The 27009-nt window shown below is 37.2% G+C and overlaps 1 protein-coding gene across 14 annotated transcripts in view; it reads right to left on the bottom strand.

Annotated features, from left to right (window-relative positions):
- Positions 1-332: 332 nt before the first annotated feature.
- setd5 (SET domain containing 5) overlaps positions 333-27009 on the bottom strand; it is a 215040-nt gene continuing 188363 nt past the window's right edge. For 13 of the 14 annotated variants that reach the window (XM_059944770.1, XM_059944763.1, XM_059944761.1 and 10 more), the window contains 5 exons: positions 24338-24886; positions 11384-11727; positions 7529-7704; positions 5409-5518; positions 333-2138 (listed from right to left, as the gene is read on the bottom strand). In XM_059944770.1, coding sequence (XP_059800753.1) covers positions 1500-2138; positions 5409-5518; positions 7529-7704; positions 11384-11727; positions 24338-24886 — 1818 coding nt within the window. In that variant the 3' untranslated portion in view covers positions 333-1499. The remainder of the gene's footprint in view (positions 2139-5408; positions 5519-7528; positions 7705-11383; positions 11728-24337; positions 24887-27009) is intronic. The other variant, XM_059944772.1, reaches the window with a different exon arrangement.

Raw genomic sequence — 27009 nt, 5'->3', positions numbered from 1 at the left:
GCATTAATATAGTATACGTAGCAGGTTATTCTTCCTTTTTCCTGAGCCAGCGTATTTGATACAGGAAACAAAACTGAAGCCAGGTCCTGATGGAGGGTCTTGGTCTGAAATGTCAACTGTTTAGTCATTTTCATAAGATGCTGCCTGACCTGAACTCCTCCAGCATTGTCTGTGTTTTGCTCTGGATTTCCAGTTCTGCATAATCTTGTGTTTAAGAGAACAAGTAGGATGAGTTTGTAACAAAAGATAAAAATCACTGATCAAGCAGACTTTAAATTGAACATTTAAATGGTAATCTTAAAATATCAAAAATGAAAATATGGAGAAAGAACTGCAGAAATGAACTGTTTTATTTTTGTACACTCCACAGGAGGGGATGACTGTACATGTTTAGAAAGCAAGGCTACTGTTTCATTTTTAATTTTTTTTAAAATCTCGATTGCAAATGATGTGCAACTCAGTCAACAGCTACATTCAGGAACAAACTCGCCTCATGCACATCGCACATCAAAAATTAAAAGACTGCACATGGAGATGCCCAATGGGAGATTGAAAGCAGTTGTCAAAAAAGAATATACAGGAAAAAAGGTGCACAAGAGAAATTATACACAAAAAAATTACCAATGTACATAATGCAAAGTCAGGCAACTAAATCCTCTGAGGATAACAAGTAGCTGTGGTATTTACAGAGTGTTCTGAATAAAAGAACAGTATTAAACTCCCATTATACAATATGCAGCACGACTGCATCACTTTTTTTAAACATGTATTTGTCACGTTACATCTTCAAAATGGAGATTACTTTCTCCCTTCAGTTGAACACAGACCTGAATTTAAGATTCGAATTAAAAAAAAATTGAGATTGTAACAGTCACTGAAATACACTTCTTCCATTCTTGCGCCTCAACATCAGGGAACTCACAGCATCAGGTGTAAAATAAAAACTCTTTGCAGCACCGTGGATTAAACTCCGCTGTGTGGGTAAGATAATAGCTAGCCTAGAATGGTTATATATAAAATTAGATAAATAAAATTTTCTACTCCAGGATATTACAGTATACATGTGAGAAGCTGGCACGTGGAATGTGTGCCTACACAAACTCTCCCCACCCTATCAATACCCTTTCCTCCATGCCTTTATTTTGACGCTACAAACGCTTTCATTTTGATTTTTAAAAAAGTCTTACTGCACATGACTAGTTTATTTAAAATAAACTGGAGGAAAAAAGCCTAAACAATATTTATCTGAATTATAAGCTTAAAATGTACCTTACCAATAGGTACACAATTCTTAACTCTTACTTTGTTTTTGTACAGGATTTTGTACAGTATGAAGGAAGTTCTAGTAAATGATAGCATAGGCCCAATAATCCAACTCAAGGTCCATAATTTACAGATGCTTACGCCTCACTTGCTCCATATGCTGGTGGCATATACGGAGGCACGAGTTATACACCCATGCAAACATCTCCCAGATGATCAAAGTTTACATCCATTGTCTAATATGTGCTTGATTGCGTTCTTACATTTGCACTTTGGACCTGTGGAGGTTGGTACTGGCCTATCCCAGTATTTCGGTAGTGCTGAGAACTTGATGCCGTGGGAATCTTAGCTGCAGAGTGAAGCGGTTGCCCTGATCCTGTTGGGCTTAAGGTCCATGATCCTGATTGTGATGGCCTTGCAGTCTGTGAAACAGTACAGTTTATGGTGCTTGGAGCTGGGGTAAACGTTGAGTCAGTTATGTTTTTTGTGGTGCTTTGTAGTGGGCTAGCAGCAATAGGAGTACACCCAGAATTAGTCTTTTGTTGAGTGCTACTCATTGTGTGTAAGACGCTCCCAGAATGCTGCTGACCACTGTAGTATCCAGAATTCCCAACGTACTGGACCACAGAGGTATCAACGGATGTCGAATGAACTGGGCTTGAGTAGTGAGTGGAGAGAGGAGCTGTTGTTAGGCTGGAATCTATCTGATGTTGGGATCCACTCTGCCCCACTGCATGGGATGGAGATCGATAGATATGTCCTTGTGGGACAGTCACGGAAACACTCGAGGAGCTGTGCGTTCTGTAGGGAGACAAGCTTTGCTGTGGAAGTATGTGAGATTCCGGGACAACTCCATCAGACTGTGCCTGTAGAAGCTGATTAAAGTTAATTAATGTAACAAAAAACATTATGCACCTATTATAAATACATTTAAAATAAACACTCCTTACATAATTCAAAAACAATTAAAAGAAAGCATATTCATTTGAAAATCCAAATGATCCAACCATGTCCTTTATTAACATTTTCAATGTTAAAACAGAAAACACAAACATTTTTTCAAGTATCACATGATCTTCCCAACGTTGAAAATGCAGAGCTTGAATCTTGGAATAATTTGGAGTGAAGGAGAGATTAAGTACAAAGGGGACAGATGTGATGTGTACAAATGCATAATGTGGCCAATCATTCATCATATCCAAGGGCATTTTGTTATTTGTACAAGGAAATTGTGTCAACAGAAAAGAAAACAAGGTTGAAAGCAACCCATCACACTCTCACAGTACAAAACAAAGTACAGCGATTCCGGTTAATTTGCTCATCGCTTAATTGGTGCAGCCACTTATTTGGGACAACCCTTATAGCGTCAGATGCATGTTCTTTGTGTGGCTGTTAAACAATGCTGTGTTTAGAGCGAACAGTTTTTCCAAAAGCATCAGTTGCGTGTGTGAAAAAATGTGATTTTTGTCACTGATAGTTGGCAAGAAATAAACAGCAAGACAATTCGGAACTATTTTGCTTATTTTGGTTTCAATCATTCAGACTTGGAGATACCAGCAACAGCTGGGAGTGAAAATGAAATTACTTCACTACTTCAAGTCAGGAACTACAAAGAATTTTGAAGCTATCAATAATCATCTTGAATTTGATAATCAAAATTGAGGATGCAATTGCCGAGAGCATTATATGAAGGCAGTCTATTATCTACAGTAAGTGTCTGTGTTGATTTTGTTCATTTATAGTTGATCCCACTGTACACTGGATGAATTTGTCCACTGATAACGATTAGGAACGAAAAAAAGTTTTATAGTACTGTATTAGTATTGATAGCATTCTAACTTGTTCTGTATGTCATTTAAATACCTACAGTGGCATACAAAAGTTTGGGCACCCCCGGTCAAAATTTCTGTTACTATGAATAGCTAAGCAAGTAAAAGATGATCTGATTTCAAAAAGGCATAAGGTTTCTTTAATATTTTAAGCAAGAGTACTTTTTTATTTCCGTCTTTTACAGTATCAAAATACCAAAAAAGGAAAAGGGCCTGAAGCAAAAGTTTTGGGCACCCTGCATGGTCAGTACTTAGTAACAACGCCCTCTGGCAAGCATCACAGCTTGTAAACGCTTTTTGTAGCCAGCTAAGAGTCTCTCACTTCTTGCTTGGGGGATTTTCACCCACTCTTCCTTGCAAAAGGCTTCTAGTTCTGTGTGTTTCTTGCGCCGTCTTGCATGCACTGCACTTTGAGGCCTATACACAGATTTTCGATGATGTTTAGGTCGGGGGACTGTGAGGGCCATGGCAAAACCTTCAGCTTGCGCCTCTTAAGGTAGTCCACTGTCGATTTTGAGGTGTTTAGGATCATTATCCTGTTGTAGAAGCCATCCTCTTTTCATCTTCAGCTTTTTTTTTTACAGACGGTGTGATGTTTGCCTCCAGAATTTGCTGGTATTTAACTGAATTCATTCTTCCCCCTACCAGTGAAATGTTCCCCATGCCATTGGCTGCAACACAAGCCCAAAGCATGATCGATCCACCCCGTGCTTAACAGTTGGAGAGGTGTTCTTTTCATGAAATTCTGCACCCTTTTTTCTCCAAACATAGCTTTGCTCATTGCTGCCAAAAAATTCTATTTTAACTTCATCAGTCCACAGGACTTGTTTCCAAAATGCAGCAGGATTGTTTAGATTTTAACTGATGAAGTTGAAATAGACAACTAACCATTTAGAAATAAATGCTAGCTTTAGAGAATTTTACTCTAAACTTCATAGTTCTAATTCTCCTAAAGATAATACTGTAATGAATAATTTCTTAGATCAATTAAATATCCCTACACTTTCTGATGATAACCGAAAACAGTTGGATCAACTTATCTCTTATGAGGAAATTGCCGAGGTTATATGTTCATTGCACTCGGGGAAGGTCTGGGGTCCCGACGGTTTTTCTGGAGAATTTTATAAGACTTTTTCCTCATTGCTTATACCTCATTTATATTTAGTCCTTTCGGACTCCTTTAAGTTGGGTTGGTTGCCACAATCTTTTTAAGCAGCTTCTATTTCACTTATTCTTAAAAAGAATAAGAACCCAACTGAATGTATGTCATATAGATCAATTTCCTTACTTAATGTTGACACTAAAATCCCATCCAAGGTTCTGGCTTGTAAGATTGAAAATATTTTACCATCTATTATCTCTGACGATCAGACTGGATTTATTAAAAATTGATATTCCCATTTTAATATTCATCACTTATTAAATGTACTCTCCTTCTAAAGAGATATCTGAATGTGTGATATCCTTAGATGCTGAAAAAGCCTTCGATTGGGTTGAATGGAATTACTTTAAACCTTAGAAAAATTTAATTTTGGGCCCAATCTTTTTCAATGGATTATATTACTTTATTTATCTCCCTCTGTTCGGGTTCTTACTAACTCTCAGAATTCCAAAGCATTTAAACTTCACCGTGGAACTAGACAAGGTTGTCCCTTGAGCCCTTTGCTTTTTGATCTGCCTTTAGGTCACCTTTTACTCACTTAGCTATTTCACACAGGGGTGCCCAAACTTCTGCATGCCACTGTAATTTGTTATTCAGTTTCAAGAGTAGTAGTTTGTCTTTTGATACCTTAACTATTTTCATGAAACTTTGGCTAACTGGCCAAAGATGTATTGGTCCAATTATGTCCAAATTAACTGGAATCCACTGTACTTGGATACACTTATGAAAATTATCATCCAAGAATACTGTTGGGAGTGTGAAGCAGGTACTGGAAGATCACTAAATGCTGGTTATAAGTGCAGCAAGTGTCAATTACTGTAGTTTCACAGTATCAAGGGCTTCTCTTCAACTGTATACAATGATCAATAGCAAACTGGACTTTGCTGAAAATGACCAGGATACAAAGCAAGGAACTACCCAAGTTCAAAGGAGAGGAGGACTTCGCACAGAGCCAGAAATAATGGGAATTTCAATGTGGTCAACAAATGGGTTATTGGTAAACTCTACCTATATGGGTTTCAGCTATCTGGAGTAGGTAATAAGGGATACAGAAAGAAGAAGAGTGAGACCAAGACAGGAAAAACAAAGATTCTCTGTAGCTTTGCTCAATAATAATCTGACAGAATTAGCTTTGTGTAGGAAGGCTTCCTCACCTGATGATTATATCTGGAAGGACTGTGACCATATCTCTGTGGACTGTGAATTGGGGAATTTTTGCTGCGTACAAGGCCATGTGTCTCTGATCCTTCACCATCTGTGGAATCTGAAAACGTAGCATTAAAAGAGATGTCACTGGTAGCAAAAGGAAAGTACCACCTGCCCCAACATTATATGAATTAAACACGAACTGCAACCAAAACTTTTCTACCCAAACATCATTACAATCATCACTTTCTTTTCTAGTGCTTTGGATACTATGCTAAAATGATCCCTTCTGAAGTGGTTGGTTGGTGAGGTGGTGGTGCATGCATTATCTTCAGATTGCCACATGTAGCTTATGCCTTTTGAATGTGCTGCAATGCCAGATGCTAAGCCTTTGAAGAAGCTATCCATAAGTTCTATCACTGACATTATGAAACAGTATTTAACATTAATCTTCACTTTGCATCACCTCTCTACCAGTCGCTGTTAATCTTTTATGGAAAAGTGAGCTGATTAATGCTGTGCAGTGAGTTTTCTGATCTGCAGTTAAGGCCTTAAAGATGGTGCACAAAAACACCAGGTTTGATACATTGCCCCTTTCACTTAGCATGACCTTCTGGAGTTGTTTATCTAGAATTCAAATAAATTAGCAATATGGTAAATGTACATGGATTTTAAAGGCAACAGTGCTAAATGCCTACAAATAATGGATACAGCCCAGTCCATCACGGGTAAGGCCCTTCCCACCACACAGCACATCGACATGGAGCGCTGTCGCAGGAAAGCAGCATCCATCATCAAGGATCTGCACTATCCAGGCCAGAGTTTTTTCTCACTGCAGCCATCAGGAAGAAACAGGAGCCCCAATACCCACACCATCAAGTTCAGGAAGAGTTATTATCCTTCAACCATCAGGCCCCTGAACCAGAGTTGCTAAAAAACTCTTCTTATTTATCTATCTATCTATTTAATGAGCTACAACATGGAATACGCCCTTCCAGCTGTGCCACAGAGCAAACAGTGATTTAACCCTAGCCTAATCACAATTAACCTATTAACCAGTAGGTCTTTGGACTGTGGGAGGAAACCAGAGCACCCAGAGGAAACACTTGGTTCTCACCAGTTGTATATGTAGTTTTCTATTGATTCTATTGTGTTTCTTTGTATTTAATGTGAATGCCTGTAAGGAAATGAATCAGAGAGCAGTATCTGATATACTATGATAATAAATTTACTTTTGAACTTTTGAATTGGAAAGTATGCAAGACAGGATTAATTACATGATTCTAAGGGGAATTGATGTGAATTACTTTGCAGAGTAATGATAGTTGTGATTCTTCATTTAGCATTCAGGAGACATTCCTGGAACATGGCACAAAAGGAATCAGCGCTAAAAGGGATGAGTATAGCATCACAATTATTGAAACGTCTGTTACTTACAGCACTAGGGTTGTGAATCAGGCACTGAATTGCTCCATGACACAGTAAAGACTGCCTTTGACAGTTGGTGCTGGTTGAGCTGGGTGTGCAGAGATATGGAATCCAAGACTGTATCATAACTATACAGAGAACATGTCTTTTGCTGGGACTGGCAGTAAAATTGCCCCGTGTGTACTGTTCCGATCCTACAACCTCTCACATAACCTTCTGCAGGATGTGATGCAAGCTGTTCCATTTCTCCATTTCTCTTCAGTTCTCCAAAGCTTGGAGATTTCTTTACACTAACGAGTTCAACTGAGTGGCTGGACCGGAAGATCAAGAGCATTACACTCAATTTGTATTCCATGGATTAGTGCTAACTGGGGGACCAGCACATTCAATATCTGATCTATGTCAACAATCTGACAATGACATTAGGAGCCAAAGATATTTTAATCAGTTATAACCTTGATATAGTGCAGATATCAAGGGAAATTTTTACCAGCCAGATCATAAATGAAACTAACATCTAGTTAAATTTTGATCTTGGACAACAATCAAAACTACAATATAGGAGGTGCATCTACTGAAGTTGCATTGTGTATTTCTTTAATGACTGACGATAACTTAGCAGTGGAAAAATGCTCAAAAGAACACACAAGTTTCAGACAACACTAAAGAATCAGCTCCAAACGAGTTCATAATTTCATACCCGCATCTTTGTCCCTAACTGAGTCCACTGAACTGGTTTCTATTCTTCTCAGAACACGGTCCAATGTGCTTCGCTCATCTCCTGTTCGTTTCATACTTCCGATTTCCACTCTCCGAAGAACACGTTCCAACATTCCCCGATCTTCTCGCAATCGTTCTACTGATGTAGGAACCATCCTGAAATAAACACACAATCACATTAAAAAAATGCATCTTTCCTATGTAACTACTTTGTTTATCTGTCCCTTCTGATAAAGAGCTTGATCCTCTGCTTGCATTTGCTTCCCCTGTTGTTACTTAAATGGAGTAACCAATCTTTAGGCCTTAATAATCTAAAATTTGGCTTCAAAAAGTAGATACTGAAGCCTCACTCTTAGAAGATATTGTTCATCTTTTTCAAACTCACTATAAAGAGTGCAGCTTTGTAATGTCACTGATGATTAGTGCTGTATAAAATCAGTGGGGGAAAAATAAAAGTTATAAATGTATTTCATAGAACATAGAATACTACAGACCCGTCAGCCAATCCTTTAAGCTATTTCAAGATCAATCTAACCTTTCCCTTGCACATAGCTCTCCACTTCAGATATTCAAAGAGTAAATAGTAAAGGGGAGGCATGAATGGATATCGGACTGCTGGAAAATAATGTTGGAGAGGTAGTAATGGGGTTAAATAAATGGCAGATGAACTTGAGAACTATTTTGCATCAAACTTCACTGTGGAAGACACTGGCAGAAATTCCAGTGTGTCAGGGAGCAGAAACGTATGAAGTTGCTATTACCAAGCAGAATGTGGTTGGGAAGCTGTAAGATCTTAAGGTAGATAAGTCACCTGGACCAGATGAACTACACCCCAGGGTTCTGAAAGAAGTAGCTGAAGAGATTATAGAGGCTTTGTAATGATCTTTCAAGAATCACTAGATTCTGGAATGGGTCTGTAGGACTGGAAAATCGCAAATGTCACTTCACTTTTTGAGGGTGGCAGAAGAAAGGATATTACAGGCTGGTTAGCCCAACTTCAGTGGTTAGGAAGATGTTGCAGTTCATTATTAACTATGAGGTTTCAGGGTGCATGGAGGCACATGAGAATGTAGGCCAAAGTCAGCGTGGTTTCCTTTCGGGCAAATTGCATGACAATCTATTGGAATTCTTTGAGGAAAAATAGGCAAGATAGACAAAGGAGAGTCAGTGGGTGCTGTTTACTTGGATTTTCACAAGTCCTTTGACAAAGTGCCATATATTTGCTCAACAAGAGCCCTTGATATTACAGAAAATATACTAGCATGGATAGATGATTGACTGACTAAAAGGAGGCAGAGTGGGAATAAAGGGGGGCCTTTTCGGGTCAGTTTCCACTGATGAATGGTCTTTCTTATAGATCGGTATTGAGACCACTTCTTTTCACGTTACATATTAATGATTTGGATGAGAGAACTGATGGTTTTGTGGCCAGGTTTGTGGAGATCTGAGAATCAGAAGTGGAGGTCAGTAACTTTAAGTTCCTGGGTGTCACTATTTCAGAGGACCTGTCCTGGGCCCATCACATAAATATCATTGCAAAGAAAGCACCTTGACTTCCTCAGGAGTTTGTGGAGATTTGGCATGTCGTTGAAAATCCTGGCAAACCTATAGAGGTTTATATCTACAGAGATGTGTGTGGGAAGGTTGCTGACCGGCTGCATTGCATTACCTTTGAATGGAAAATCCTACAAAAGATAGTGAATTCCACCCAGAACATCACTAGGAATACCCTCCAAACCATTGAGTACATCTACATGAAACGTTGCCATAGAAAAGCAACATCAACCATCAAAGATCTTCACTATCCAGGACAAGCTCTTTTCTCGCTACTGCCATCAGGTGGAAGGTACAAGTGTCTCAGGACTTGCGCCACCAGGTTCAAAAACAGTTACTACCCCTCAACTATCAGGCTGAAGAACAAAAGCTACACTCATTTAGGGACTCTTATATTGTTATTTCATGCTCATTATCTATTGCTATTTATTTATATTTGCATTGACACTGTGTTTACAGTAACTGATCTATAGATTTGCTAAGTATGCCTGCTTGAGGAGCAACTGCGATCCGCTCCAATTTGCCACCCATCACAAAAGATCAACAGCTCATTAGCTCTTCACTCAACCTTGGAATATCTCAACAGTGAAGATGCATACATCAGGATGCTCTTCATCCACTACAGCTCTGCATTAAACAATTATCATCTCAAAACTACTAAATAAGCTCCAAGAGCTAACTCCCAATACCTCCTTTTGCAACCGGATCCTCGATTTCTTCACTTACTGATTCAGATAGGCAACAACTTGTTCCACAATTACCATCAGCACAGGTGCACCACAAGGCTGTGTGCTTCGTCTTCTGCTCTACTTGCTTTATACTTGTGTGATGCCAAGTACAACTCAAATGCAATATTGAAGCTCGCTGATGACGCCACTGTTGATGGCCGAACCAAAGATGGTGATGATTCAGCATATAAGAAGGAGATTGAAAGTCTGGCTGAATGGTGCTACAACAGCAATCCCTAAATGTCAGCAAGATGAAGCTGATTATTGACTGCAGGAGGAGGAAACCAGAGGTCCATGAGTTGGTCCTCATCAGAGTATTAGCAACTTTAAGTTGCACAGCATTTTCATTTCAAAGGATCTGTCCTGGTTCCAGCATATAACTTCCATTACAAAGAAGGCACAGCAACAACTCCACTTTCTTAGAATATTGCGAACATCCAGCATATCATCTAAGATTTTGCTAAGCTTCTGCAGATCCATGGAGTGCATACTGACTGGTTGAATCATGGCCTTGTATGGAAACACCAAGGCCCTTGAATGGAAATACCTACAAAAAGTAGTGGATATAGCTCAGTCCATCATGGCTACAGCCCTTCTCAACACTGAGCACACTTACAAAGAGTGCAGATGCAGGAAACCAGCACTCATCTTCAAGGTCCCCAACCTTCCAGGCTATGCTCTGTTCTCGTTAGTGCCATCAGGGAGATGGCACAGGAACCTCAGACTCCATAACACCAGGTTCAGGAACAGTTATTTCCCCATAACCAACAAGTTTTTGAACCAGAGGGGATAACTCACTCACCCCAACACTGAAATGTTTCCAAAACCTATGGACTCACTTTCAAGGACAGTACAACTCTAATTCTTGATATTTATTGCTTATTTATATTATTATTTTGTTTTTTTCTCTTTTTTTATTTGAACAGTTTGTCTTTTGTACATTGGTTGCTTGTCCATTTTTGTTGTGTGTTTTTTCATCTACTCTGTGTTACTTTGTATTATTGTGAACGCCCACAAGGAAGTTAATCTCAATGTAGCGTTTCATACATGTACTTTAATAATTTAAGTATTTTGAACTTTAAGCTTCAACCCAGCTGTGCTTCACTCTTTATCTCCTGCATTACAGACAAAGACCAAGTACTAGAACAGCAGCCAGATATTATATGATGTGTACTCTAGCCACAATTCAAGAGGTTCCAAGTTTGTGACAAGCTAATTTTCTGAGGCCAAATAGTATTAAAATTTAGGCATTATAAGGCCTCACAGTATATGACTAAGGAAAAGAAAACTCAACGATGCTGAATTAATGCCTTCAAGAAAATATGGGAGAACAATGGAGTTAAATAAGCAATTTAGGGAAATTGTGAATAGAATTAGAATAGTAATTTAATGGAAATATGGTTTCCATTACCATGTGCTCACAATCAGAAAATGACAGACTCCAACACGAGGTAAAAACCCAGCATCACACAGATTTCAATTCAGCTATTTAAAATACAATCTTTATTCTTTTCCTCTGATAAAATTCTTGACCAATTGATTAATATACTCACCATCTCGTGCTCATGCTGTTCCTACTTTTACTGCTAGCTGCAGCAGACAGAGTTGTATTCTTGTTGCTACCAGGATCCGTAGGACTGACCTCCTCTATCTGAGGTACTGAAGGGTGTACTGGTGATGAGAAACCGCTTGGGGGTGATGACGATCTATGGGATGACCTCGATGTTGCAGTGGAATCACCATTGGTTGCCGATTGTGTACAAGTGCCGTCGCTACCTCGTCTGGTTGGAGTGCCCATATTGCTGGGTGCTTTGGAAGGATCTGAGCTGAGGCTGTCTGACTTGGAGCTGCTTTCCCTTGCTTCTTGCTGACGTTTTCTGTATTCCAGCAAAGATACCTTGAAGGAAAACACAACACAAGTCCTAAGAACCTTCATTCTATTTTTATATTTTTAAAAGTGAATGGTGGGAATATTTTCAGGGAAGTGCAAATAGCTTACTTGTGCAACCAAGCAAATTTTCTCAAATACACAAGGAAAAACTCAATGGCTAAATAATACTCCTGATACAAGCTAAAATTTTAGTACCATTCAGGTTCTGTGTTAAAATTCAAAATGTATGGTCCCAACTATCTTTGCTTGTGTTTTATATGGATGTGAAAGGACTCTGCTACAACCTTCCTAAAACCACCAGTATCAGTCACAAATTAATTGTCTCTTTTTTATACTTCCACTTGGACGGTGATGGGGTAGAAAAAAAAAATTAGGAGACCAGCAGCTTAGAGTTGAGAATGGGAAGATGGAGAGTTGGCAACAATGGAAAATCAATATGCTTGAATAATGAAGGGATGGTGGATGGGCAATGGGTTGGGTGGAGGTGAACTGTTGGCAACAGACATGGCAATTGCAAAGCTCCTTCCCTCCCTGCACACAAACGTTCCTTTTCCACCCCCCCTCCCAAAATGCCCATACCAGGGCCTTCTGCCAAGCTCAAAACTTGTCTGATGTTTCCACTTAGCAATTCCCTTTTAAGTTTGGCATGCACTTTGCTGGTTTTCTTTATGTCTTTTCCAATGTGACTGCATTTTTCCTGTTCATGCCAACTTCAGCAAGGGGTTTAGTGCATACAAGCATATCTAGATGTTAAAAAAATGAAATTAGAATTCTCGCTCTTTCCAGTGGGAATTCATATTGCTATTTGGGCTTTATGAATTGGAAGGCATTTCATACATCGTACAGTCTTACAATTTCCTCTCCGAGAAAGAGCCAAAACCAGTACAAACAACATATTCATCTCAGATGGTCAGAAAATTATTTAGTTCCAGAGACATTCAATTTTTTTCTCTGCTAATTTACTGTGTCCATTTTTTCAGTTATCTCAGCCACTGAAATGGCAAGCATTTTGATTGATAAACGGGTAATCAACAAATTCATGTTTGTAGGGATACAACATTCACCAGCATTAGCACTTTCCTGTACTAAATACTCAATGTTTTAAAAATACCAAGAGTATTTCTCCTTTCTGGGAAAGGGGAGAACACTGTTACTGAATCATTACAGTCAGCCCTCCTTATCTGCGGGGGATTGGTTCCGAACCCCCCCGCGAATACCAAAAAAAGCGGATGCTCAAGTCCCTTATTTAACCTGTCTCAGTGCAGTGGTCTTTAGGACCCAGCGGAACCCCGGACTTTATTTAACATGCCTCAGTGCAGTGGACATTAGGACCCGGCGGTGCCACTCTGAATCCACAGTGTTTCTGCTCATGAAAATAATCGCGATCACGATTGAAAATAAGGTGGAAGTAATAAAGCCATCAGAAAGAGGTGAAACGCGGGGGTGGAGTTTCAAGATGGCGACGTAGACATCTGCCTTTTAGGCGCTCTTCATTTTTTAAGCTATAATCACCCTTTAATCAAATCTTTTCGTACCTAACTACATGAGTTGATATTTACGATTTATTTCTTTTTAAAAATAATACTTGATTTAATTTATTCAAACTTAAAATGTCTGTACCTAAGAAATCGTCTAAAGACCCTATATCTCTCGATGCAATCTCCAGTCTTCTGGATATTAAACTGGATACTAAACTTGCAAGTCTGGAAAATAAACTTACTGCGAAAATGTCTGAGCTTGAAGAAGTCGTTAGATCATTTGATACCAAGCTTCAATCGCTGGCAGCAGATATTAAACGGCATGAAGAAAAGTTTGTGGCTCTTGACAAGATAATTTGTGAAAGAATACGCACAATCGAAACTTTGGAGGAGAAGGTACGATTGACCGCTAAAATAGTGGAGCAGAATAAGTTGAAAATCACCGATCTTGAAAACTGATCTCGCAGACAGAACTTGCGTATTATTGGATTTCCCGAAAATGTTGAGTCTGGTGACTTAACTGAATATTTCTCTAACTTATCGTGGGAAATTTTTGGCAAGGACGCTTTGCGGGTTAAACCTACTATTGACCGTGCCCACAGAGTTCCGAGATTTTCGGCTGCGAGAGACAAGCCACGAGCTGTGATTGTCTGTCTCCATTATCCTTGGGAGAAAGAGCTTTTAATTCGATTAGCTCGTCAGAAAGGTATGATTTCTCACAGAAACAACAAGTTTCGTATTGTTGAGGATTATTCATTCGAGGTGATGAGGGCGAGAATCGCTTTTAAACCAGTGATGGCAGAGATTCATTCGATTGGACTTAAACAAGCTTTAAGATACCCAGCGAATCTCAGAATTACATTGAGTGATGACAGTCAGCGCTTCTTTAATACTCCAGAAGAAGCGAAGAAATTCGTTGAAGAATATCGGTCTTCTAGTACAAGTTGAACTATGTGTTATGTTGAAGAATTTTTGGAGAGAAGACGCCATTCCGCTTTTAGGCTTTAACTTATGAAGCTGCGGTATAGCTTTTTACTTTGGTCTGTAGACCTGGTTTTTTTTTATTATCATGATTTACAGATGCTCTTTTAATTTTACTATAATGTTTTTTTTTAATTGTTTTTTCCCTCTGGATTAGATATACACGTTAAGATTTTGTAATAATGATTTATTTTTTAAGGTGTCGTTTCTTTTTCCCATAAGACTTTGCTTTCCGTAAGTGTTTATTTGCCTGTATTTGAGAATGGGATGAATGTCTTGAATTTTTGGACCTTTTTTTATATATATTGTAGTGGTTATTGAATCCTTTTTTAATCTTATTTTGATGACCTTTTTTTTAAAAAAAAGATTGGCGAATTTACATTTATATTCTGTAATATGGTCCTTTCAAAATGTCGTTTCTTCTTCCCATAAGTCTCTGTTTTTGAAACGTCATTTTCTTATATTTGAATATGGAATCTTTTTTTAAAGGCATATTACACTACTTTAAATTTCAATGGTTATCTTTTTTTATTAATGATTTTTTGCTTTTTTATATTATTTTTTCATTTTGATTGATATATATACTTTCTTTTTACAACCCTGTATTTATTTCTGGGTGTTATATAGTTTCTCTTTTCTTTCTTTTCATGAAGTTGCCATCTTGAAATGGGGGTAATATTAGTATTAGTTTGTGCGCCTGCCACTTGGCTTTTTCTCGTGGGGTTGGGGGAGGGGGTAGGGATCTTTTTTCACGCTTTTGCTTTTTATTTTTTTGCTTTTAGTTTATGGGCCGACTTTAAATTATTAATATTGTTGAGGTGTCATGTTCTCCGGTTGCTCCTGAATCATTTTTCCTTCTTCCTGAATTATGGGTTATGTGTCTTTTTAACCTTTTATGATATACACAACTAATATTGGCATGATGGATAAGTCTATTAACTTTATCTCTTGGAATACTAATGGTTTAAATCATCCAATTAAACGTAAAAAAATATTTAAAGTATTCCATAGACTAAACCCTAATATTATTTTTGCACAGGAGACCATTATTAGGAGGGAGGATAATCAACGTTTTTTTAGGTTCTGGAAGGATCAACAATTTCATTCGAATTGTACCGCCAAAATTAGGGGTGTGTCTATTTTTATAGACCCCTCAATTTCGTTTACACATCATGAAATTATTTCTGATCCACAGGGCAGATTTTTGTTGATAACTGGTTCACTTTTTAATCGAAAAGTGGTACTAGTTAATATTTATGCTCCAAACTTTGACTGCCCTGAATTTTTAAAAACGTTTATTTACTTCCCTTCCTAATCTAAATGAATATATGTTGATAATGGGTGGAGATTTCAATTGTTGTCTGAATCCTTTGATGGATAGATCTAAACCTATCTGAATAGATCAGCCTTACTTATTAATTCTTTTATGGTTGATTCGGGAATTACTGAAATATGGTGGTTTTTGAACCCTAAAGATAAAGAATTTTCATTTTTTTCACAAGTATATCACAGTTATTCTAGAATTGATTATTTCCTTATTGACCATCGTTTATTAACGAATGTTACTGATTGTAAATATGATTCTATTACTATTTCAGATCATGCACCTTTGAAGTTATCTATCAAGATTTCGGACTTTTCCAATAATACTAGATCTTGGAGACTTAACTCTACTTTGCTTCAAGACCCAGAATTTATCACCTACATAAAACAGCAAATTGACTTGTTTTTCTCAACAAACTATACTGAAGAGATTGACAGAGGAATACTTTGGGACTCTTTTAAGGCTTTTATCCGTGGACAAATTATCTCATATTCCGTTGGTAAAAGAAAACAAAGATATTTAGATATTGCTTTATTAGTGGATAAAATTAAAGAAATTGATAAGATTTATTCCGTGACTCCTACGAAAGAACTTTATAAGAAGAGAGTTGAGCTTCAAATGGAGCATAGCTTATTATTATCTTCTTCAATTGAGAATCAATTAATTAGGACCAATTTTATATCCATAGTGATCGAACTGGTAAACTGTTAGCTAATCAATTAAAAGCTATTTCGACTAAGCGACAAATTATTAAAATTCGTAAACAAGACGGTAATCTAACTACTGATCATAAAGAAATCAATAACACTTTTCAAGATTTTTATAAATCTTTATATCAATCAGAATTTGATGGCGATCTGTCCATGATGGATAATTTTTTTAACAATTTGAATATTCCCAAACTGACAGATGAAGATCGTAGCTTGTTCGATGCTCCTATCTCTATGGCCGAAATAGGTGAGGCTATCTCATTAATGAATTCAGGGAAAGCTCCTGGTCCTGATGGTCATATTATAGAATTTTTTAAAACTTTTTCTTCTTTGCTTTCCCCTTGGTTATGTGAAATCTTTAATGATGCATTTGCTAAGAAGAGATTACCTCAATCTTTTTATGAAGCTACTATCTCTCTAATTCTTAAAAAAGATAAGGATCCTACTTTATGTGCATCTTATCGCCATATATCACTATTAAATGTAGACTCTAAGATTCTTACAAAAATTTTAGCCATTAGGTTAGAAAAGGTACTATCACAGATTATTTCAGAAGACCAAACTGGTTTTATTAGGAATCGGTATTCCTTTTTTAATGTTAGAAAATTGATTAATATAATTTATACTTCATCACCCATAATCCCAGAATGTGTTATTTCATTACATGCTGAAAAAGCTTTTGATAGAGTTGAATGGACATACTTATTTAATTTTAGTCCTAATTTTATATCATGGATCAAACTAATATATTATAAACCTGTTGCTTCTGTTCTTACAAATAATTACAGATCCTCTTTTTTTCAATTATCTCGTGGTACGAGACAAGGTTGTCCCTTAAATCCTTTATTATTTAATATCGCATTAGAACCTTTAGCCATTGCTATTCGTGAATCTCCTAATATTTTTGGTAATACCCGTAATGAGAAGTTATACAAGTTATCACTTTATGCTGATGACTTGTTGTTATATATTTCTGATCCTGACAGGTCTATTCCCGCTATTTTATCCTTGTTGGCTCAATTTGGTAGTTTTTCTGGTTATAAACTAAACTTGGATAAGAGTGATTTATTCCCTTTAAACGCGCAAACTTTATTGAATGATAGGATACCATTTAAAGTTGTTACTGATAACTTTATCTATTTAGGTATAAAAATTACCAAGAAACATAAAGATTTATTTAGACTGAACTTTTTACCTATGCTCCATCAAATTCAACAACTTACTACAAGATGGTCTCCCCTATCCTTATCATTAGTTGGTCGGATTAATGCTATTAAAATGATGATTTTACCAAAATTTTTATATTTATTTCAAGCTTTACCAATTTTTATTCCTAAATCTTTTTTTGATAATATTGATTCAAAAATTTCTTCATTTGTGTGGCAAAATAAAAACCCCAGGTTAAGTAAAAGGCAATTACAAAAATCTAAAAAAGATGGTGGTTTAGCTTTACCTAACTTTAGATTTTACTATTGGGCGAATAATATTCGTAACTTAATTTATTGGAAATTAGATTTGGATTCACCATTGTGCCCACAGTGGGTAAATTTAGAATGCAATGAGGTACAGGGATATTCTCTATTCTCCGTTCTTGGTTCTTCTCTTCCTACTGATTTAGTTAAATTCAATAAACAGATATCTAATCCTGTTGTCAAACATACATTACGAATTTGGTTTCAATTTCGTAAGTTTTTTACTCTGAAAAACTTTGTTCTTGATAGCCTTATCTTACTTAATTTTTTTTTTCAAACCTTCTTTGACAGATCAAGCTTTTAGCATATGGAAAAGGAAAGGTATAAAATGTTTTCGTGATCTTGTTTTTGAAGGTAATTTGATGTCTTTCGACCAACTTTCCAACAAATTTAAGTTACCTAAATCTAATTTTTTTAGATATTTACAAATCAGAAATTTTTTACATAAAGTTCTACCATCTTTCCCCAATTCAACTTCAATGGATTTCTCAGATTTGATTTTTACCTTAAATCCTTGTCAGAAGGGATTAGTGGCTTTTATTTATAATATGATTATGAAGATACAACCAGAAATATCAGGTAGAATTAAACAAGAATGGGAAAAAGAACTTCAATACAATATATCAACAGAAAAATGGGTAAAAATTTTACAAATGGTTAATTCTTCTTCTATATGTGCTAAACATGCTTCAATACAATTTAAAATTGTACATAGAGCTCATATGTCTAAAGATAAGCTTGCTCGATTCTATTCTCATATTAACCCTCAATGTGACAGATGTCATTCAGATGTGGCTTCATTGACCCATATGTTTTGGTCATGTCCCACTTTACATAACTATTGGAAGGACATATTTGCTACCATTTCCTCAATTTGGAATATCGATTTACCACCTCATTTTATTACTGCAATTTTTGGTATACCAAATGAGGATGGTAATCCGTTTTCCCCTTCAATTAGACGAATGATTGCTTTTGTAACATTAATGGCCAGAAGGTCTATATTACAAAATTGGATAGAAGTAAATCCTCCTACCACGTTTCAGTGGTTCTCTCAAACTATTTCTTATCTGAGCTTGGAAAAAATTAGAAGCACTATTTTTGACTCATCAATTAAATTTGAAGAAACTTGGGGATCGTTCATTCGACATTTTCATATGAATTAATTTGACCTTTTCCAGACCTTCTCTCTGTTTATTCTTGTTCAGGTATAGAGTTCCGGAGTTTTTGATACTATCATATACATATAAACTGTTATTATTGACAATGTTAGTTTAGTTTAGTGTTTTTTTTTCAATATATATTTTTTCTTGTATTTTTAATTTTTTTTTCTTCTTCTTTTGATGATTATTTTTATTTTTTTCATATATAATTATTATAGACTTGATTGATTAATATACTATTTTTTGTTGTTGTTGATATTTAATAGGATATTGTTATCTTATTATCAATGCAATCTCAAGTCTATTGGACTTATAACCTATTCATTATTATGTTATGTTTTCTTTATATATGAAATTCAATAAAAAGATTGAAAAAGAAAGAAAGAGGTGAAACGCCATGGGTCATTGGAAAAGCATTAAGCTACAGTCGATCAACGATCGGAACAATTTTAATGGAGCATTTGAAAAGGCCCTGCCCTGATTAATTTTTGAAATACGTATGTTTCTTAAGTGTTTTATATGCATAGGAAGGTAAAATATGTACTATAAACTAAGAAAAACCTTTGACTAACTGATGCTAAATAATACTGGATGTACCTGTTCCGACTTCAAATCTGACTTAAAGACAGACTCAGGAACGGAACTCATTCATAACCCGAGGTCTGCCTGTACTTTTAAGTCATTTCTAGATTACTTATAATACCTAATACAATGTAAGTGTTATGTAAATAGTTGTTACACTGTATTGTTTAGGGAATAATGACAAGAAAAAGTAGTCTGGACATGCTCAAACAATGAGAGCTGGAGAGAGAACTTCCGGGTTTTCCCCATCCACGGATGGTTGAATCCACGCATGCGGAATCTGCGAATAAGGAGGGCTGACTGTACTAGTTTTTGTCTTAAAAAAGCTCATCTGTGCAATTACCTTCCTCTCAGGGTGGACTATGCTGCCATTATGATTTGTTATCTTGAATCTTGAGTATGTCCTATCCTTCTCCCTCTGCTAAAACTCTGCATTAATAATTCTGCATTGACTATTCTTTTTCTTCCTCAACTACAAGTAAATTGTTCTTAATATTAAAAATCAAGGCTATGTTTTATGCTCCTGAGCTTGCCACCCTATGATTTTTTTTTAAAGAGTAGAAAGGGAAGAAAGTCATTCTTTGCAATATCTAAAGGACAAATATTGGGCTTGATCTTGTTATAGTAAGCTGTTTGCATCATATGACTTCTTATGTTTATATATTGCCTTTCATGAAACAAATCAAAAGTTTTCATAGAAATATAATTAAACAATACTTCATAGCAAATGATGCACAGAGGAGGAACAGAACAGAGAGCAATTGTTCCAGCATTAGGGAAATGACATGTAGGATTAAGAATGATGAGTTCTTCCACTCAGAGGGTCTTTGACCCGTGGAATTTTCCATTACAGAATGCTCTGGAGATAAGTTATTGAATATATTTGAGGAAATGGATAACTTCTAGGCCCAAAAAACATCAAGGAATATGGGGATGGACTGGAAAATGGGATATTGAGACCGACAGTCATAATTGTATTGAATGCAGGAGCAAGCTGAAAGGAGTGAGTGGGCTATTTCTGCTTTATTTTCTAGCTTGTGTGATCAAAGCTTGTTTGGAGGGCTGTTTCTGAAGAGCATCTTAATGTTGGAGAAGCAGTTAAAAATAAGAAGGGAATTCAAATGCTTAGAGCCTAGGTAGTAAAGTTGTAGTCATCACTGGATGAGCAACTAAAATGTTAAGGTTACAGCACTGTGTTTGGTAATAATGTCACTTGCTCTGATGTACAATAAATACTGAATGACTTAGATTTTCACTTGAGACTGACAGCATTAGAATTTCCCAACAATATTTAAATTAAGAGTAAAGGACCACTTAATCTTAACATTCTTTAGGTTTTCTCAAAAATTGAGTTTTACAGCAAATTAATATGCTGTTTTTAACTTTTTTGTTCTAAAACTGCAATAATTTTTTCTTACCAGTAAAAGATTAGACTGCATTTTCTGTTACATTACTTATTAATGTATAATATCCTTAGTGTAGAAAAAAGTGAATGTTATGGTAGTGCAAGGTGAAAAACCAATGTCCAGTGTTTCCTCAGTTAGTTTATCAGCTTTTTGGTCATTACCTCAAGTGTTGGATACTCTATCCCTATAATATTCAGACTTCCAAAGATAAACCATACCTAATCTTTAAGTTTTTATTCTTTACTCTTAACATTCCAATCTTATCTTAATAATTACTTTTCTATGTATATTGCATCCTCATTTAGCCTTTGAAAACATTAAATAACTTATATTTGCTCTTGAATTTTAAATAATATGCCTTGATGACCCACAAATGGCTGAGAGACTAGTGTAGGGGGCAGGGCTTTTGTTTCCTGGATCATTGGGATGTCTTTTGGGGGAGGTATGACTTGTACAAAAAGCCCAGGTTACACCTGAACCCAAAGGGGTCCAACATCCTAGCAGGCAGGTTTAATAGAGCTGTTAGGGAGGGTTTAAACTAATTTGGTAGGGGGTTGGGAACCAGAGTGATAGGGCTGAAGAAGGGGAACACAGAAAAAAATCAAAGATACCATGTAACGATGAGAGAAAGGTCAGGCAGGAGATGAGGCATAATCACAACCAGTGGGATGAGTTACAGGGCAATAGAGGCATGATACAGTTAAAATAGAAAGCTACAAAATACTGGACTGAAAGTGTTGAATTTGAATACAGCATAAGAAATAAAATGGACAATCCTGAAATTCAGCTAAAGATTGGCAAGTATGAGATTGTGGCCATCTCTGAAACTTGGCTAAGGGATGGCTGCCATTGAGAGTTGAATGTCCAAGGATATACAGTGCATTGTAAAGATAGGTTAGTAGATTAGAAAGGGTGTTGTGGCCCTGTGTATAAGGAATAATACTAAATCATTAGAAAGGAATGATAGAGGATTGGAAGGTGCAGAGTCTCTAGGGTTGAGTTAAAAAATGGCAAAGGTAAAAGGACCCTACAAATTATAGCTGGAGATAGAAAAGGTGTGTCAGAAAGGCAATGTCATGGTAATTGTTGGGGATTTTAACCTGAAAGTGGATTGGGAAAACCAGGCCAGTATTGGACCTCAAGAGAGAGAATTTGTAGAATGTCTAAGGGATGGCTTTTTAGAACAGCTTGTCATTGAGCCCATGAGGGGTATTGGCTGTGCTGGATTGGGTGTTGAGCAATGATCCGGAGGTGATAAAAGAGCTTAAGGTTACGGAACCCTTTGGGAACAGTGATCATAATATGATTGAGTTCACTTTGAAATTTCAGAAGGAGAAACTAAATTCCAATGGCATGAGATGGGAACTGGCTAAGATTGACTGAAAAGAGACACTAACAGGAAGGGAAGGAGAGCAGAGCAGCAATGAAGTTTCTGTAAAAAATGAGGGAAGTGCAAGACAGATAAATTCCAAATGTGAAGAAATTTTCGAATGGAAGGAGGGCACTACCATGCCCGACAAGTGAAGACAGAGAAACTAAGAAGGTCATGAGGAAGGAAAAGATGAATTATGAAAGGAAGCTGATGACTAATATCAAAGAAGATACTAAAGGCATTTTTAAGCAAATAAAGGGTAAAAGAGAGTTGAGGGTAGATACAGGACCAATAGAAAATGATGCTGGAGATATTGTAATGAGAGACGCTGATACGGCAGAGGAACCTAATGCATATTTTGCATCAGTCTTCAACAGTGGAAGGCATCTGTGGTATACCGGACATTTAAGAGTGTCAGGAAAGTGAAGTACGTGCAGTGAAAAGTACGACTGAGAAGGTGCTCAGAAAGCTTAATAGTCTGGCGGTGGATAAATCTCCTGGACCTGATGGAATGCACCCTCAAGTTCTGAAGGAAGTAACTGGTGAGATTCCGGAGGCATTAACAATGATCTTTCAAGAATTGATAAGATTCTGGCGTTGTACCAGATGAGTGGAAAATTGCAAATGTTACTCTACTATTGAAGAAGGGTGGGAGGCAGCAGAAAGGAAAATATAGACCTGTTAGCCTGACAGCTAACAGGTTGGAAAGTGGTTGCAAAGTTGTTGGAATTGACAGTTAGGGATGAGATTACAGAATACCTGGAGGCACATGACAAGATAGGCCAAAGCCAGTGTGGTTTCCTGAAAGGAAAATCCTGCCTGACTAACCTACTGCAATTTTTTGAGGAAATTACAAGCAGGGTAGACAAAGGAGATGCAGTAGATGTGGTGTACTTGGACTTTCAGAAGGCCTTTGACAAGGTGCCTTACATGAACTTGCTTAGCAAGATAAGAGCCCATGGAATTTCAGGGGAGTTACTAGCATGGGTAGAGCATTGGCTTATCAGCAGAAAGCAGAGAGTAGGAATAAAGGGATCCTATTCTGGCTGGCTGCCGGTTACCAGTGGAGTTCCATAGGAGTTGGTGTTGCGACTGCTGCTTTTTACTATGTATGTCAATGATTTGGACTGCGGTATTAATAGATCTGTGGCTAAATTTGCCGATGATACAAAGGTAAGTGGAGAAACAGGTACTGTTGAGGAAACAGACAGCCTGCAGAGAGACTTAGATAGTTTAGGGGAATGAGCAAAGAAGTGGAAAATGAAATACAATGTTGGAACGTGTATGGTCACGCACTTCGGTGGAAGAAATAAGTGGGCAGACTATTATTTTGATGGGGAGAGAATTCAAAATGCAGAGATGCAAGAGACCTGGGAGTCCTTGTGCAGGATACCCTAAAGGTTAACCTCCAGGTTAAGTTGGTTGAGAAGGCAAATGCAATGCTGGCATTCATTTTCAGAGGTATAGAATTGTGATGTTGTGGCTCTATAAGGCACTCGTGAGTCCACACTTGGGAGTATTCTGTGCACTCTGGGCTCCTTATTTTAGAAAGGATATACTGACATTGGAGAGGGTTCAGAGAAGGTTCACGATAATGATTCCAGGAATGAAAGGGTTACCGTATGAGGAATATCTGGCACCTCTTGGGCTGTATTCCCTGGTGTCCAGGAGAGTGAGGGGGGGATCTCATAGAAACATACTAAATGTTAAAAGGCCTGAGCAGTTTAGATATGGCAAAGTTATTTCCCATGGTAGGGGAGTCCAGGACTAGAGGGCACGACTTCAAGATTGACAGATGTCCATTTAGAACAGAAATGCGGAGAAATTACTTTAGTCAGAGGGAGGTAGATCTGTGGAATTTGTTGCAACGAGTGGCTGTGGAGGCCAAGTCATTGGGTGTATTTAAGGCCGAGATAGATAGGTTCTTGATCAGTGTATCAAAGAGTATGGGGTGAAGGCAGGGGTGTGGGGATGACTGGAAGAATTGGATCAGCCCATGGTTATGGCGGAGCAGACACAATGGGCTGAATGGCGTACTTCTGCTCCTATACCTTATGGTCTTACAAGTTATTGTATTTCTACATAGATATGACATCTCCATACAGGTATCATGAATTTGTTTACTTGCCTTCTTTTTCTGTGGTGGATTTTGCTGGGGTGCTGTACTTCCTTCAGAATATAAAGGCTGCCGATCTGTTTGAGGAGACATGGATCCTTGCAAAGTCTCAGGCAAAAATCCTTGGCTTTGTCTATTAAAGCAGGAGTCTCCAGAAGGGCTCATGTACACAGCTTCACCAAATCCTCGCTCTGATTGTGAAGATTTCCTGTCACTGATGTAACTGGTTCTATTCTCCAGTCCTCTGTAGGGGCCCTCCAGTCGGTGTGTTGGAGTGAGGTCTCGGAGATTGGAGTTCAAAGGCGAACAGGCATATATCAAGTTAAACTCTGTCCTGAACGCTTGCTCTGTGTTTTTCAGGGATGAAGGACCGTCACTATTCTTTCCTGTCAACCCAGTTTCAGATTCACTGGGGAATGTTGATGTAGAACATGGAAGTTGAGCAGCAGAGTCTGACAGTGACCCCTCTGTAATCCGAAGAGTACTGGTGTCTGGATCAGCTTGGAGGGAAAGATCTGAGAAGCCAGTCCTGGACTGGTCATTATCCGCTCTCAGAGGCGGCTGAAATGACAGGAGGAGGAACTATTCGTTAGTAACATCAAATATAAATGAGCCTGATGAGGGGATTCAAAAGAAAGTTGACTGAAATCTGCTTCTGTTTAAACACCAGCAGAGTAATTTATGTTTTGATTATTTAGCTATAGACACCTTACATATATATTAAACCTTCCCCGTATATCAACTGTTTTACCCAAAGGAAGTTTCTGATAAATTTATAGTGCATTGGTGATAATTACCACATCGGCACTAGTATTTTAGATGAAAACATAAATGCAGGTACAACTTTTAAGAAGTATTCTACAAAATACCATTACAATGTTCTGCTTCTTTTAGCTCAAGGAATTAGATTCCTAATTTCTGCTAACCCTTACTCCATGTGCATCTTATAAACAAATCCTTGCTCATTAAGTGATTAGTTTCCATTTTGTTTAAAATTTGGCAGATTATCAGACAATACCAAGATGACTGAAAATGTCTCCTCCAAGGTGAAATTTAAATTTCAGTTGAACTAACAAATAGCAGCAAGCAGAGCATTGGCTGCTACATTTTGGGATGATACTTCTTAATGCTCCATTGCTGGTGCTGGAATCTTTGAACTAGAGAAAAATATATTTTATAACTTAATAGATCTTGAAATAAAATAAAAGTGACAAGATCTCTGAAGTGCATCCATTTTGAATTGGTTAGTCACATCCTCAAAATGTATGGAGGAAAAATAGATAAAAAAGAGGCAACACATGCTCCCATAAACCTTACTAAAAAATGGGTACACAAAATATTTGGCGATATTGGACTTGCTCCTGTGGATCAAAGATAATCAAATCTGTTGCCTTTTCCCTTGAGCAAAATTATAGTCTATCCAAATACAAACTTTTTAAAAGCAGAATTGACATAGGTCAGTAGGGGAACAATAACAGTGGTTAAGTTACCAGGCTGGCCATCCAGTGGCCAGAATGAACAATTCGAAGGCACGTATTCAAATCCTGCCATAGCAATTCAAAATAAATTTGGTATGTAAATAACTATTATTAGCCTTGAAATGATCAGACTTCTAGCTGAAGTATTTTCAGTTCAACAATTCTCTACACTAATTAGAGCATAAAATCACAAATTTTCAACATTATGACCAAATCAGACTGAAAATGCAATGATACAGCTTAAATATATAATCTAAAGGGCTTGACATGAGAGAAAGCTTGAGAATTTTCCTGGTGCAAATCTGGAATTAGGTTGCATCATTTCAGAATAAGAGAGTTGTCCTTGAGAAGAGGAATTTCTTCTCAGAGGCTAATGGAGAGTTCTGGAAGCAAAATTATTGAATGCATTAAGTTGAGACTGACAGAATGTTTTGGACTAAAGCAGAGTCTAAGGTACTTGAAAACAGATGAGCAAACTTGAGACCAGGATCACTTCAGTCATGATCTTATTGAGTAATGGAATGGGGATAGATGATTGCCTGGCCTGTTTCTTTTTCTCATGATACCTGTGTTGTAGCCTTTTGCTGTTGTTGGATCTGCACTGAAATAAATCTAGAAACTTCAAATTTAGATGTCTGATGTCTAACAGAAGCATGATTATAAATAAATCAGCCAACTCCTTCCATCATCAGGCTCGGATCTTTTCATGTCTTCCCAAAATCTGGAATATTGTAAAAGAACTGTGGGTGTACAGCATCTTACTAGTGTCAGTACAGTATTTATAAAGAAAATAACACTACTATTATACAAATACCTCAGTACATTCCTTATTGAGAAAATATGTGACTTGGTGCTTTGCTGGTCACCTCCATTAGGTTAGTATAATGGCAGTTTTAATACATGTCCATTCACAGATTCAGGCACAAGGAGTCTCCACAATTTTGTTGACAAGTAATCACAATAAACATTGTGCATCTACTGCAATGAAAGTGTTAAGCCTGTTTAAAACAATCTCAGTATTCTTAAATCAGTCTATAGGGCAACAAATTATAGAAACAGGAAAAAATATTTTATTTTAGAATAACTACGTATTTGAAAGAACAGAAATTATTGTACTATCATTATTTCTGAAATAAATCAAAAATAAGGCTCAGCTGAACTGATCTCTTGAACAATCAAAGGTGATGAAAGTGAACTCCTAACATA

Source organism: Hypanus sabinus, chromosome 19, assembly GCF_030144855.1.
Source record: "Hypanus sabinus isolate sHypSab1 chromosome 19, sHypSab1.hap1, whole genome shotgun sequence".
Lineage (NCBI taxonomy): Eukaryota > Metazoa > Chordata > Chondrichthyes > Myliobatiformes > Dasyatidae > Hypanus > Hypanus sabinus.
This window is presented reverse-complemented; position numbering and strand designations above follow the sequence as displayed.